General features: G+C 42.9%; 1 protein-coding gene across 1 annotated transcript; it reads right to left on the bottom strand.

Moving 5' to 3' along the window:
* Window positions 1-907: 907 nt before the first annotated feature.
* Window positions 908-14,767, bottom strand: NSMCE4A (NSE4 homolog A, SMC5-SMC6 complex component). The gene is made up of 11 exons (XM_060098178.1): window positions 14,378-14,767; window positions 13,586-13,663; window positions 11,083-11,213; window positions 8,706-8,857; window positions 6,656-6,755; window positions 5,816-5,906; window positions 4,647-4,741; window positions 3,435-3,483; window positions 2,600-2,691; window positions 2,423-2,509; window positions 908-1,023 (listed from the first exon to the last, which is right to left on the bottom strand). Exons 1-10 carry the CDS (start codon window positions 14,667-14,669, stop codon window positions 2,435-2,437), a joined length of 1,155 nt encoding a protein of 384 aa, XP_059954161.1. The 5' UTR covers window positions 14,670-14,767; the 3' UTR covers window positions 908-1,023; window positions 2,423-2,434.
* Between the last annotated feature and the right edge of the window lie 561 nt (window positions 14,768-15,328).

Here is a 15,328-nt window from a genome sequence, read left to right as displayed (position 1 = left end):
GAAAGCATCAGATATAAGGATGTACAGTTTTCAAAAAGTAAATTTTCAAGTGTTAAATGCACAGCATTTATCCATTGGATTTAACAATTTAGAAAGGAAATCACCAATAAAGAGCCTTGGTAGGATGGTGAGAAAGGAGGTACTACACAGCATGGTGTGAGGACTGACAGGAGGAGGCAGCAAGTGATTATTCTTTTAAAAGGAGACAGGACAGTAACTTGAGAAGGGTCAGTAATGTTTTTAAGATGAGAGGTGAGCGCGGTTGAAGGGAAAGTGCTAGATACAGCGAAGGAATGACTGACAGCAGAGATCCGAGGATGCAGAGATCCAGAGCCTCCACAGAAGAGACACCTCTACCTCTGACACCAGAGGGTAAGAGTGAGAAAGGATGGATACAGAGTGTGGGAATGGGCAAAGGAAGCAACTAGGGCTCAGAGAACATCAAGGACGGACTTGAAGGCCCTGCACCCATGGGAGCAGCGGCACTCCACCCTGTTGTATGGGGTTTCTCTGTGGCAGTCAGCAGCCCTCAAGTACAAAGAGAGGACTGCTGGTAAGATGGATCCAAAGTGGTCTGGCTTGGCTTGAAAGAGGACTGAGTAGTTTCTTGTGTGTAAATCATAGGCTGAATCATATAAAATTGCTGATATTTGACTGTATTTTACTTTAAAAAACCCAACAATTTCATATGGTGCCACCTAATATTTGTTGACTTGACTAGCTAACTTTACAGCTAAAAGGATGCACAAAGAACCATAATGATCTTTAGGCCATTAACAACCTAACTAAAACTTCTAATGGGACAGGACTGGAGAAAGGAGAAACTCTTCCCAAGAACAGAAAATAAAGAATAACTACAATTATTTGTGAATATGGCAGTGAACCTCCTTTAATCAAAGACGACCCATTAACTATCAAAAGCGACACTTTACTAAAAACAATGTCTTTAAAAATGCTTAATCATACAGTATGTACAATACAATACGCTGCTTTCCTTTTTGGACTTCACTATCCACTTCAGTCCTAAAAAAAGGGGGAAAATAGCTGGTTAACAGTTTATAAATGATACAAGTTCATTTAAGATGCATACATGAAATCTAACAACCAGCCCCTCCTCGGTGAGGAGGGCCCAAGTAAACACACATTATATATCTTACATGAATCCTCCTCTTACCTTCAATTATCTCGGAACAAAAGAAGCTCAATTAATTGAAGCACATGTTAAGAGTTTACATTAATTGTTGCAAGATGTTTGGACCCAGATAACGTTTACAGTATAAATTCTTGGCTACTCTTTATGCTGTGATTTTACTCTGTCCATCATGGACAGTATCAGAAAACACTGGTCACCATCATTTTACTTGGATTGCAGCAGAGAATTTAAGGTATTGATGGATGCAATGAAAAGATAAATATTTTGTTAAATTTTTATATGCTCAAATAATCCCCAATATATTGTGGGGATGAGTATCTTAGGGTAGGTAAACAGTTACTGAACTTTCTTCCTCAAAGTCAGTAGCTTTCTTCAATATCTACTAATAAATGTTATTGTCTTTGAAATTGAATTCCAAAATCTCATTGGAATATAACAAAGGGCATACATCATCAAGCTTAGGGCTTAAGTGAAAGATGCTGTTTCATGTATACTTTCAGTAGACATTTGATTTCTTTTAAAAATAAAGCTATTTTTCCTTAAAAAAAAAAAGTTTACATTAAGTACTAAAAAGCTAATTTTAATTCTCCAAATCATAGAAAATTTGAGCTAGAAAAAAAAAAGTCTTAGCCATTATCTAATTCAGAATCCCCCCCATTTTGTAGATAGATCGATAGAGAAGGAAAACAAAGCTGAGTGAGATTGACTTGCCCAACATTTTAAAGCGGCAGAGCCAACAGAGAACCCAGTCTCCTGATCCCCATCCACAGCTGTGTGCAGTACAGAATGCCAGGTCATGACGAAGATTTCCTCCCAGCAACGTTCTCCATAAAGATGAAGAATTACTTCATAAGCATGACTCAGATTTCAGAAATGCCCATTACCCACGTCGTTCCAAGGTAATTCCGTCTTAATCCTCCGTTTCTACTTTGTACTTATAAAGTAAGCGAACCTCATGGGACAATGAACAAAACTGATGGGAGGATTCGAGATTCCACTCATCTAATTCATCCATGTGTTTGGGCGTAAAAAAAAGCCAAACCAAGAACAATCCCTGCTCTCTTGCAACAGCAAGTCATAACCCCACCAAAGTAATCAATGCAAAGAAGGGAACTAGCAACCAGTAGGTCCTGTTCTGCTTTTTTCAACAGTTACACACAGTTCTAAGAATGGGGCACTAGAGGGAAGCAACATTCAAATTTCACCAGAATGTGAAAAGGTGAAAAGAAACTTTAATAAATATGTGCAGCTTCCCACAGGAAATGTTACCTTCAGCTGGTGTCAAGCACTTAGCCTCTGCCGGCTTTGACTTGAAGTAATCATAGGCTCTGAGATCTCAAAGGTCTTCACAATCTCCTGGCAGAGAAAAAAGAACATGTGGGCACTGGGTTTACAGCAAAGGAATTCTTGAAGACGAACTGCCCAAGGCAACACACAGAGCATTACCTCCCAGTCACGGTAACTCAAAGCTATGATTCCCTGATTCCTAATTTGGGTGTTTTGGTCAATTCCTCCACTTTCTTCGTTATTAACAGGCTCTGTTTGAAAGACAAAGTTTTCAAAAGTTATCAAGTCAGAAGAGGTAATCTGAACAGAAACCAATGAATAATAGGAATGAAACCTGTATCGACAAGATACTTAGAATATTACATATTTATTAGGATTTCATGCATTACTGTGCTGTATTATTACAATAGCAAGCAGTCCCGTTTGCTTCCATTCAGAAAAAAATGTGGTAGAATAACACATTCCAATCATTTGAAAAACTCTGCATATCTGTGAACCAACCACAGAGATAAGGCCTAGTGGGTCCAACATGAAATTAAGAACTTTTAAAGGAAGACGTAAGTGCAATGAAAGAACTTCATTCTCTACAGGAGACCTTAGAAGGCAAAGAGCAATGGAGAGTGTGAATCATTCAACAAAGAATTAAAGATTCTCTCAGGGAGAGGAGAAGCTGCTGGCATTAGGGTTAAAATAGAAGGAAACTACAAAAAATAACTGCAATTACAAGCTTCCTAAATTAAAATTTAAGGGAAATTATATAATTTCTTGTTCGTCTTCACAGCAATAGATGTTCAATCAATGACACAGATGAATCCATAGGTTTTAAACTATGATTAAGTTTTCAGCATTTTCAGTTAGTTGAAGAAGACACAGCATTGTAAAGTTTGTTACCTAAAATAAAAACTAGTTTACATTTAATAAAATACATTTCACAAACTCTAGTAACAAGTACACTTTCTCTAAAACTAATTTTTCTGAACATAGAATCATTTACCTATTATTGGCAGTCGGTCTTGGTCAAGTCTTATTCTTGCAAACCCATCCTAAAACACAAATGTGATTTTAGGAGAAGACTAAAATTTAGATTCAAAACCTATAACCACTGGATGAAAAATTTACTCAATTAGAAAATTCTAAATCTTAGACAATCAAAGTGCACCATAATGATAATGAGGCATTTATATGGACAAGCCTTCTCCAACATCTTTCTCGGCACAGGGTGTCCCTCAGGTTCTAATCAGCTCTTTTACGACCGCATCCTGAGGAGCTCTTAAATAAAACTGTAACCATCTTGACTCTTTGACTGATTCATACTTTTTGAATATTCCACTTTTTATTTTTATTATTATTTTTTGTCGGTGCCACTCGGCTTGTGGGATCTTTGTTCCCCCACCAGGGACTGAACCTGGGCCCTCAGCAGTGAGAGCGTGGAGTCCTAACCACTGGACAGCCAGGGAATTCCTGAATATCCACATTTTATTATGCATAATTCTACCATTTACCATTGACAAAATATGACTTAGTTATCATTTCTGGAAAAATACTTTGGTCAATACAAGATTTTTGCGTAAGATGAAAATTGAACTCATCTTACAAGTACAGGAATGCAACCTGACAGAATACTAAAGACAGCCTAGAGCAAATTCTCAAAGTACATTTCTGAGTACTTTTTTTTCCCCCTAAACCATCTATTTTGAAATTACTTCAAACTTAAAGAGTTACAAGACTACTGTAAAGACCTCCCAGATATCCTTTACCCAGAGTCACCAACTGTTTGACTTTTGCCATATTTACATTATTGCTTTCTCTCTATATATATATTAATTTTTATGAGAGTGACAGACAATCTGTTCCTTTTCCCTAAGACTTCAGTGTATGTTTCTTGAAAACAAGAATATTCTCGTGCATAACATGACAACTACCAAGTTTGGGAAATTTAACATTTGTATCATACAGTTATCTAATCTGTAAGTTCCATATTCAAAGTTTCCCAATTCTTTCTCTAAAAAATTTCTAAAATGTAGAAGCAAGCACATAAGTTTTTAGCTAGTTTCTTCTGCCTATGACTTGTCAATGTTTTGCTACAATGGGTCTAAAACACTTACCAGTTAGTACAAATTCCTTTGCCAGCTCCCGTCTGTACCTGTTATTATTTACCCTTTTAAAAGCATATAAAAACAATTAGAGAAATAATCTTAAATCTTACCCTTATAATAAAAGAAACATGAAAGATGTTTTCCACTGTTCGGGCAAAAGACTGTGGATCAACCACAAAGTCAAAGAAGGACATCGGAGTATCAGCTACAGACAAAAGAGGAAAAAAATTCTTCAGTACAGGAAAAGTTGTTTTTGCTTATCAATTAAGACCAATACTCTCTAGTGTTAGCCAGAGAAAGGAAATGGGCATTCATCCTGTTGTGGGATGGAAATCAATACAACCCTGCTGGAGGGCAATCTTGTGTACCTGTTAAAAATCTGTAAGCTGTCCTACAGAAATATTAGCACATGTGCACAAAGTTATGTGCCAAGATTTTTCACTCCAGCCGTTTACACAAGAGTAAAATGTTATAAAGAACTTGCCCGGGCTTCCCTGGTGGCGCAGTGGTTGAGAGTCCGCCTGCCGATGCAGGGGACACGGGTTCGTGCCCCGGCCCGGGAGGATCCCACATGCCGCGGAGCGGCTGGGCCCGTGAGCCATGGCCGCTGGGCCCGCGTGTCTGGAGCCTGTGCTCCGCAACGGGAGAGGCCACAGCAGTGAGAGGCCCGCGTACTGCAAAAAAAAAAAAAAAAAAAAAAAGAACTTGCCCGCTAATAGAGGATTTGTTAAATGTATTTATGATACAGCCACCCAGTGGGAATCACTGAAAAGAATAAGCGGGACCTTATGTATTGATATGGGAAAATGTCCACATGGAGAAGTCATATTGCAGAATAATGTGTATGTTATGATTAGCTTTGAAAAAAGCAAAACACCGACAAGAAAAATCCCTACTTAGTTGCTTATTTATTATGACATAAACATAAGAAAATCTGAAAATATACACATCACATTTTATAAGTGGCAACCTCTAGGGAGTGAGGACAGGTAGAATAGGTACTTGACTTTTTACTTTTCTCACTTCTATGGCATGTATTATTTTGTAACAGAAAAAATATCCCATCTTCTAAAAATAAAAATGAGAATTTACTACACCAATGTTCTCATGGAATTTCTAGAGAGGGGAAGCCTCATTAAAGACGTATGTCAAGAAAGAATCAAAATGATTCAAACATTACATATATGCCTTCTGAATAAAAATAACTTCTCACTGAAAGTGACACAGGCCTAACTGATAAATACAAGTTGCTCCCTTTTGAGCTTGGTATCATACTTACGATCTTTTTCAAAATATGTTTGCAACAATCCCAAGATTCTTTCTACTTCTTTTTCTGTTGCTTCTTGATGAGATTCTTCCATTCTTTTTAACTGAAAATATAAAGTCGTTATCAAGCAGACTGACCTATTTGTCTGTTAACCTTTTCTGATCTCTTACATGGCTGAACTCCTCTAAATATCTTTTATCTGGGATTGCTAGCAGTGTTTATCCCCATCTTACAATTAATAGTTAAAAAAAGATTTTTCTGGTTTTAGTAACATTTTCATATTAATTTTCTAATAGAAGAGTAGCATTACCCAATCAACCATTTTCAGGTTGAACATAAAATAGCAAAATACAAGAGGGACACTTTAGAACAGTGGTTCTCAACCGGGAGTGACTGTGCACCACCCCTCCCCCACCCCACTGATGGGCCATTTGCTAACATTTGGTTGTCATACGTGGGGTGGGGCAAGGGGGGGAGTGAGAGGATACTATTAACATCTAGTGGGAAGAGGCCAAGGATGCTGCTAAACATCCTGTAATGCACAGGACAGCCTCTCACAACAAAGAATTATCCAGCCCAAATGTTGACAGTGCTGAGGTTAAGAAACCCTGGTTTGGGAGAAGTAATCCAAACTACAGAAATGAGTTAAAACTAAGACAAGTGGTCAACTGCATAAAATGTTTAAAGGCTTAAACATGTCAAAAATGATTCAAACATTAAATGACTACTTTTAAGTGGCAGAACCTGACTCCAGACCCTAAAGCTTAGAAAAGATGGCCCAATTACATGTATATCATATTAATGGCTATTTGAAATTAGCTGTGTTAAAAAGCAACATGTGAAAAAACAAACCTCGTCAGGCATTGCCTGCTGCTCTTCTATCACACGAACTTTCCTTGAACGATCGGTTCGTGGCTTTGGCACAGGGCACTCTCCTTGTATTGAACCCAACCTAATGAAAAATATGCTCTCACGTCTCTTTTTGTTTTTAAAACAAACTAATTTCACTAACTGAAAGCAGTTCCCACAGCATAGTCAAATTCACAACCAGGCATCAGTGACGTACGAGTGACATCAGACCAAGACTCTTGTGTCAGGTTTCTAACACCCTTTCTGCTCCCTCTGTGTGTCTAAAAGAATTCTTAGGAGCTCGCCTCAGTCACCGATACCTCCCCAACACCTTCGTATTTTACTCTGAACAGTAAGTGGGTGAATATGCCCGTGGTCCTCCCAGCTAGTCTGTTGTCTGTTTCACAAAGCCAACTTCAGAGATCAGGGGAAGGGAACGAACAGCTCCACTGGAGTTAAAAGCCTTTTGGTCTGGGGGTGCCAGAGCAGAGGCCCACAGCCTGGGAATCCAGAACACACCTGTCTTAGGAGATAACAGGTCAGGCAGAGGCCAAGGGATTCCTTTCTCTTTTGGATTCCCTCCACCTTCCAAAAAAGCCCTACAGAGGTACCATGCAGAAACCAAGGCCCACAGAATTTAGACCCATGTGGTCCCTACACTTAAGGAAATCAAAGTATACAGTAGAGATGGACAGATAAATATTCACGCACAAAGATCCATTTCCACATAATATGGTAGATCCTGTGGTGCTGTAGTGGAGTATTACTCAAGTGCTAGGAGAGCATTTGGACAGAGAGATCTACCCAGACATGGGAGTGGTCTGGTTGGGAAGACTGATCCTACACTGATACCTCTGTCTAGAGAAGTCACTGGAGGCTTCCAAGCTGGTGCTTGTGGGAGAACTAAACCTTACCAGATGGAAAAAAAATGGGGAAAGGATACTGCAGGCCAAGGAAACAAACAGCAAGTGCAAGGCTGCAAAGTTGTACATAAATCATTGTGGCTGCAAGTTGAGCTACATCATGAGATAAAGTTTAAGTCACACAACAAAAGGCTATCTTTAGATCCTAGGATTTATGACAGAGCCTAGAACTCGGCAACAAAAAAGACTTGGACTTTTCCTATAGTAAGGAAGCTTGACCTTTTTGCTGTAATATACAGTGGTTCTGGGCACTTGAGTTAAGGAAAGTCTTGTTAAAAAACAGATGCCGGGTCCCACGCCACAGACGGACCACATCTGCATCTCCAAAGCCTTCTAACAGACACTACCAATCTCAGAAGGTTTAGAAGGGTAATCAGAATAGACAAATGCCCCGGAGCTATCCACTTAAGGAAGAAACCACTTGGGTGCTTACCCTAGAGAAGTTATCTACTATGTATTTAAAGGCTGTCTCACAGAAGAACCAGTAAGAGCTGTTCTTAGCTTCTCCATAGGACTGAGCTGGGAAATTAAGACAGAAGCCAATTCCATTTGAGTATAAAGAAAAGCTTTTCAAAATTAAGAGTTGTATCCAAAAAATGAACTAGGCAGTTTATGTGATAGTGACTCAAGCAGTCTTCAAATATAAGTCAGAGATCATCTAACAGGGAATTATATATAATAAATGGCACTTTACATATACTGGTAGAATTTTAAGACATCTTTCCTAGGAGGTATCATCCTCCTACCTGATAAGGATTTTAAAGATGATAAAACAAACCAGACATTATGCCACAGACCCAAAGTCTGCCACGCCAGAAAGCAAAGGAGCAACTAAGACCCGGCACAGCCAAATAAGTAAATAAATATAAAAAAGAAAATAAAAGAAAGAAAGCAAAGGAGCCAGCAGGGTGCCCTGGTAAGGAGGTGCCAGCCCACGGCCTTTCCTGCTTCAGTTAAGCAGGATGAGGGTCCATCCACATCAAGATTTTATGCACTTTTAAATCAAAGTTTAGAAAGTCTCCAAACGTCATCATGATCGTCACCTCCACAATACCAGATAATTTTTGCCCCTACAATAAAAAACAAGGTTTACAAATGGCTGGTCTGTCAGATTTTTAAAATAATCTTACAGAAAGTGGAATGTATGGGTTTTATTAAAGGTGTTTTCTGCTGTTTTGCCTGATATTTTCCAGGAGTCATAGACTATCAATTCAAAATCAGAACTATCTTCATCACGGATGAGTTCTTCAGCTTCTAGCGGATTTACACCCATATGTGTCAGCTACAAAAATGAAGGGAAACAAAAACCCCAGTTAAGCCACAAGCAATCATTCACCGTACCCAATCATCTCTATCACTAAACAACAGGCCAGAGGCAAAGTCTGTTTTAGCTGTCCTAACATGTTGGCTAAATTTCTTATTATAAATTCTTATTTTCAAAGGTACCTTCTTTGTGGCAGAAAATATTCCTCAATGTATTCAGAACCTTTTGGTAAGAAAGCGAGATGATCCAGACCAATGGTTCTCACCAGAGTGATTCTGTACCCCCCGTGCCCCTACAGGGGTCTTTTGGCTTCATGTCTGGAGACATTTTTGGCTGTCACAACTGGGTTGGGGGGAGGCGGAGAGGGCAGCGTTACTGGCAGCTGGTGGGCAGAAGCCAGGATGCTCTCAGTATCCTACAACAGGCCCCACAACAAAGACTCAGCCAGCCCAAAATGTCCATAGTGCCCAGCCTGAGAAACCCTGCTCTAGCCCCCTGCAGGGTGAGGGTGGACGGACCAGAACTAAGCCCACCGGGAATTTCTGATCACCCGTAGTTCACTTTTAAAGTATTAGCAAAGCTGAATTCGCATAAAAATATGACATGACATCCCAAAGCAAAAGTTCTGAGACAGAACACGGAAGTTTAGCTGGCTTTCAATTTTCATTTTTTCAGCCAACCTCCTGGAGACCTCTATTCAGCTTGTATCTCAGCATTTCCAGAGAGCAGGGGCCTAGTGTCAGGGAGAGAATCGTTCATCTTAAAACCGCCTTCCTGGGAAGAGTTGGCGGAAGTCTAATAATTCTGCTACCTGAAGCTATCTTACAGAAAGTGTATTATATTAAATTTGCTTTTATGAAAGTACACTTTTATTACACTATAAAATTATGAAATGCCTAGAGGTTATCAAATTAAAATGGTAGTATCATATGTAAACAATAATCAAAAACCCTCAGAGAGCTTCACCCTTTAAAGGCAGTTAAACTTTGAAGAAAAGACAGGCTGCCAGAACCCGATCAGAGAGGCATGGTCAGCTCCACTCTGTTCTCCTGCCACCCTGTCCCACCACCGCACGCCTGGAGGAACACATTTCAATTTTTGTCTGGTCAAATCTACCAATCTTGTCTTTATAGTCTTTTTATTTAGTGTCATACTTGAAAAGATCTTCCCTTCCCAGAGACTAGACAGCTATTAATTTCAGGTTTTATATGGACTGCTTTAAGACTTCTGGAATTTATTTTGATATATTATTTAAAGTACAAAGCTCACCCTGATAAATAAAAGTAATTTTTTAAAAGATTACCCAATACATAGTTAACTTTATTTACTGAGCTATACATTAGTGTGCAATTTCCAAAATGCATGATATGTCAAAATTTTAAAGTTGTTAAAAAAGAAAATTTTAAAGTTTAAAATTTAAGTAGGGTAAATTTAAATTTTAAAAAAATCTAAGGCTTTAGAAACAACGGAAATCTCGTCTACCTCATACCTTTACAAAATAATTTATCTGGTCAGGTCTCATGGTACTAAATCATTTTAATAACCTTTTAACAAACATTTGGTCAGAAAATCAATGTCCTAGCAGAAATGCTAGGATACAGGTTGGCTCAAAGTAGAACCAAGGAAAAAAAGACAACAGAGTAAGGTACAAAGTTAGTCTCCTTGTGCTTTTTTTTGGTTAATCCATCAAGGAAAAGTTTCCAAATTTCAGGTAACAACCATTCAAACGTATTAAGAGGCAAAGGCAGGTGAACAAAACAACAACAACAACAAAAACCCAAAAGCAGAACCCCAATCATATTCGGATGGTTCTGAAATATTCTAAAAGACAAATCAAAACATGCCGCCTCCACCAGACCTGTCATCTCCAGCTGAAACTCTGCCACCTGCGGTGTGGGCTTTTGCCCAGCCTGGGACAAACGTCCTAGGTCACTGAGAATAAGCTGGAACACTTATGAACTGACAGCCGAGTGAGGAAAAAAATGGCCATTTGAAATAAACATAGCACCCAGAGTCTTAGAAGGCTAGGAGATTTTCAAACTGCTTCTAACTGCCAACCTAGATTCCACCACATAGCTTGACTGTCATCTGTTTAATTTGGTAAGATCTCTTTGGAGGAATCTGAGGCCAAAAAAAGGAAAAATGAAGTGAAAACCATTTGCATATGGATATAAGCAAAGTAGATAATTATACAATATGTGACAGATGAAGCATTTATTAAGATTCTGTAGCTTTGAACTTACTAGAGTTTCAACATATCTTAACATATCAAACGAGTTCAGATCAGAACGCAGCTGCTTTGCCTTCTCTTTGCCCAAATCTGAAGCCAAAACAAGAAAGTGGGCGTCTAGGACTGCTTCTCGTGCTCGGGACACTATTCAAAAAAGAAGGAAAACACACACATTACAACATACACATTATCCACAGGTATTTTCCCAAAACTTCCAACTACACTTACTCCGCATTTCCCACAGGACCAAAAAAATCTCAAACATCATCCATCTCCGTCTAAAAACTGGTTCCCCTGCCCAGCTCACCAAAATCTGAAATCAAAGCTAACCAGTCTTCCTAAAAGCCAACTCCCTCTGCACTTTTCCTACTCCCGGGAACTGAACCGCAATCTCCGTAACAACCCCAGCTTAACAAAACCTCCATCATCTCCAACACGGGCTTTTTTAATCAGACTCCGAAGGGAACAGGCGGTGTGTAAAAGCACTCCAGAAACATCGGCAAAGGCAAATTGAAAAGACACCCAAGAAGAGACAAATACTGCCAAGTTCAAATACACAAAAACCTTTGCTTGGCTCACTCCCCAAGGCCATTTCGTTTGAATTACTATTTCCCAAACATTCCTCAGGCTGGTGAACTTACTGACTCCAAGCTTTGTATGTATACATCATTTTCTTCCGTTTTTTTTTTTTTTAAACGTTATCACAATTTTTTAAAATATTTATTTATTTATTTATTGGCTGCATTGGGTCTTCGCTGCTGAGCACGGGCTCTCTCTAGTTGTGGCAAGCAGGGGCTACTCTTCGTTGTGGTGCGCGGGCTTCTCACTGCGGTGGCTTCTCTTGTTGCAGAGCGCGGGCTCTAGGTACGCGGGCTTCAGTAGTTGTGGAACAGGGGCTCAGTAGTTGTGGCTCACGGGCTTAGTTGCTCCGCAGCATGTGGGATCTTCCCAGACCAGGGCTCGAACCCATGTCGCCTACATTGGCAGGCGGATTCTTAACCACTGCGCCACCAGGGAAGTCCCTCTCCTCAGTTTTATTTTAGGAGAATTACTGCGAGGGTGACAATGAGTGAGAGAACGAGGCAGAGGCAGAAGCTAGGGGGGCGGGTTCGTAGGCTGTTCTAGACCCCCCAGCACATCACTGTCACAGCGCACACTGAGGAAAGCGCAGATCCCTCACGGATGGATCCAAGCCTCTAAAGAGTTAAACCTGAGAACATCAAATCCACGTCTACGGGGGATATAGAATTCTGTGTTGGCTGACCATCTCCTAGGTCCGTTGTAAATAATTTTGCCTTAAAGAGGTGACCCAGCCAGCACAGTGGAAATGGCTGAGGGGGAAACGATCTGTTGATCGACAACTCTTAAGCTGGGTGAATAATAATAATAAGGGGGGGAAGGGGTCCAGAGTAACCTTGAGGAGCCAGCCTGGGGGGTCCAGGCTTGGGAGAGAAGAAAAGCCTAGAGGGTGGAGGAGGGATTTCACAGGGTGAAAAGGAAAGGCTGGCTTCGGGAAGGTTTGCGGAAGTTAGGTGAACTGGTAGACCAAGATGCGGGATGGTAAGGAGGCTGCAATCACAGCAAGAGAGACACAGCTTTGAAAGCGTTCAGATAGAAAATGTGAAAGGGGGTGACGTTTAAACATCAGCCACACTAGCGAACGACCAGAAATAAACATTCTGGTCTTCAAAGAACATGAGGCATTGTGGTGTCCGGACAGCGGCCAGCTCTACTGACTTCTTTACCCGCCTCTGCCTGCACCCTCCCTTTCTGCTCCCAATGGATTTAGGAGGGAAAAGTGGTCTGGGGACTCATCCTAGGGCTCTGTGACCCAGTGCCCACATCAGGGCCCTCTCTGACCTGTCCTCTGTCTTCAGACAGACAGACTGCTCTTACCACGAACACTGCTGCTGCTTTTAATTCAAACCAAGATTATTTTTTAGCGCCTCCTCCTTCTGCAACAAAGGTCTAGAGTTCAGTGCTGAGATTTCTCTCTCTTTCTCACACCCCTCCCCCCATTAGAGACCAACAGGGCCACCTGTAGACATGGCTACCCCTACTGGGTTATAGGTGGACCAAGAGCAAGATGCTGAGGGAAGGGAGGTCGGGAGGACAGGGAAAGAAACAGGACGTCAAAGTCCAGCTCAGTTCTTTCTTTTTAATTCATCCATTCAACCAGTGCATTCTGGGGATACAACAGTCCATACAGTAGAAAGATAATACCCAGAAAGTTCTCAAATTTGAACAAGCAACAGAACCACCTGGGGGGCTTGTTAGACAGGCTGCTGCCCCCCACCTCCCCAAATTTCATGTAAAGCCCTTACTATATGCTTAGGGGATGGTAAGTGCACAATAAAAGTAGTAGTAGTGCTACAGTGAAAAAGGTTCCAAAACTAGTAAAGCACTATTAGAAATGTGGGAGTTGTCTGATGTCAATAATTCGGTTCTTATGTAAAACTAATGAAAATTATCCTAAAACATAACACAAAGCTTCCATACATAAAATAATGAATTACCTCCATTAAACAGGGTGTTGGCCTCTTCAAGGACCTCTGTTAACTTGTCGCTGGCATTCAATATATCCTCCCGGTTTTCTATTTAAAAAAATACAAGCTTTGGGAAGCGTGCTCATCATTCGCTAACAAATGGCTGACAAAGTGACCAGCTGCAGCAACACAGCCAAGCCCCGCCCCCTGCTCCCCGGGGGAATACTTCCAATAGCTTGATCTCTTTAACCAAAACGGCCAGGCAAGAGAAAGATGACTGTACCCCTTTAGCAGAATGAACTTTAAAAGGGGACCCACTTGGCTCCCCCTAAACTTCACCCAAAGGCTCCACTCCTTCTGCAGCCTCTGAGGAGCGCACCTAACAGTGGTTCTCAAACTCTGCAAGCCACAGGATCCCCTGGGCCACCTAGAGTTTCAGACTGGATAGGTCCAGAGGGCGGTCCGGGAATTTGCATTTCTGATAGTTCGTGGGCGACGCTGCCGCGGGCGGGCGACCGCTCGCTGGGAACCGCTGGATGCAAGAGAAGGAGCCCGGACTCCACGTGCCGTCCCTCCCCCTTCCCGACCGTCTGGGCTCGGACGAGCGCCCGACCGCGCCTGGCCTCCGGCGGTGCCGTCCTGCTCCTCGGGGACCTGCGCGCCCCGGCCAAGGTCGTGCAGCGCTATCCGCAGGACGGATATGCGAGCGCCTCGCAAGCCAATCGAGGCGCAGCTGGGCGGCGCAGGGCTGGCCCCGGCCGCCGCCCGCGCCGCCCCGCGCCCGCGCCGCCCCGCGCCCGCGCCCGCGCCGCCCCGCCTTACGTTGGACCGAGTTGATGAGCGCCCGGTACTGATGGCGGATCTGGCGGCACAGGCCATGGTCGGTCTCCGCCTCCAAGCTCGCCGCGTCCATCATCTCGTCCCCGGAATCCGACGGCTCCGTCTCCTCCAAGCTCGGGCGCTCCGGGGCCTCCCTGCGCTCGGGCGCGGCGCCGCGGCGGGACACGGGAGACAGCGGGGACCGCGAGCGGGAGCGGGAGCAGGTGCGATCCCGGTGCGCGTCGCGGCCCCGGCCCCGGCCCTCGGACCGGCGGCCGCTGCCGTCCCCAGACATCGCGCCAAGCCGCCCTTCAACTTCGCAACGGCGGAAGTTCGCGCCAGAAACTGAAACCCCTGCTCTGCGCGAGCGCTTGCTCCCTGCGGAACGCGGCTCCCGGGCCGGCGCGAGAGCACAGCGACGCCTGTGGCAGGAGGCCGACGGCGCGGCCGAGATCGGGGGCGCAGTGGTTAGAGCGCCGCCGGGCCGGCACCGGGCGCAGCGCAGGCCCCTGACCTTTCGCGCCCCTGATGTTTGATACACTGAGATCCCACTTACTCCACACTGGAAGGTGCTTAGGATCTTGGTTGTCTGGTCCCGCGTGCCGGCCCCAACAGACTGGGAAAGGGTCTCTTTGGCCTTCCGGGACACAGCCACAGCCTTGAAACAAATACTTAGCATTCTTCCAGGTGAAAATTCATTCCAAGCGCCAGACAGAAATACCTGGGACATTTCCAGGTCATGGGCACGCAGCCCATGTTTGTTGATCGAGGCTCCTGCAGTTAAGCAGGATGAGCGGTGGACTTGGAGATAAGAGAGGCGATTCTGCCACTATCTGTGAACTTAGTTCCTTGAGCCATCCTTGGGGGGACCAAATGGGGTTTATAAACAGCTGGCAATCCCACTCTTTTTGAGGACAGACGAACTAATGAACAAACAAAAAGTTCACAAGTTTT

This window comes from Mesoplodon densirostris, chromosome 1, assembly GCF_025265405.1.
Source record: "Mesoplodon densirostris isolate mMesDen1 chromosome 1, mMesDen1 primary haplotype, whole genome shotgun sequence".
Classification (NCBI taxonomy): domain Eukaryota; kingdom Metazoa; phylum Chordata; class Mammalia; order Artiodactyla; family Ziphiidae; genus Mesoplodon; species Mesoplodon densirostris.
Note: the sequence above shows the minus strand (reverse complement) of the source record. Positions and strands in the feature narration are given on the sequence as shown.

Bases quoted from the DNA above. Each gene is read 5' to 3' on its own strand.
- NSMCE4A (XM_060098178.1), bottom strand. From the start codon at position 14,669: ATGTCTGGGGACGGCAGCGGCCGCCGGTCCGAGGGCCGGGGCCGGGGC. The intron at 6,756-8,705 runs GTAAGATTATTT...ATTTTTCATTAG, and splicing joins ACCCATACATTCCACTTTCT to GTTGGGTTCAATACAAGGAG. The intron at 4,742-5,815 runs GTAAGTATGATA...TTTTGTCTGTAG, and splicing joins AACATATTTTGAAAAAGATC to CTGATACTCCGATGTCCTTC.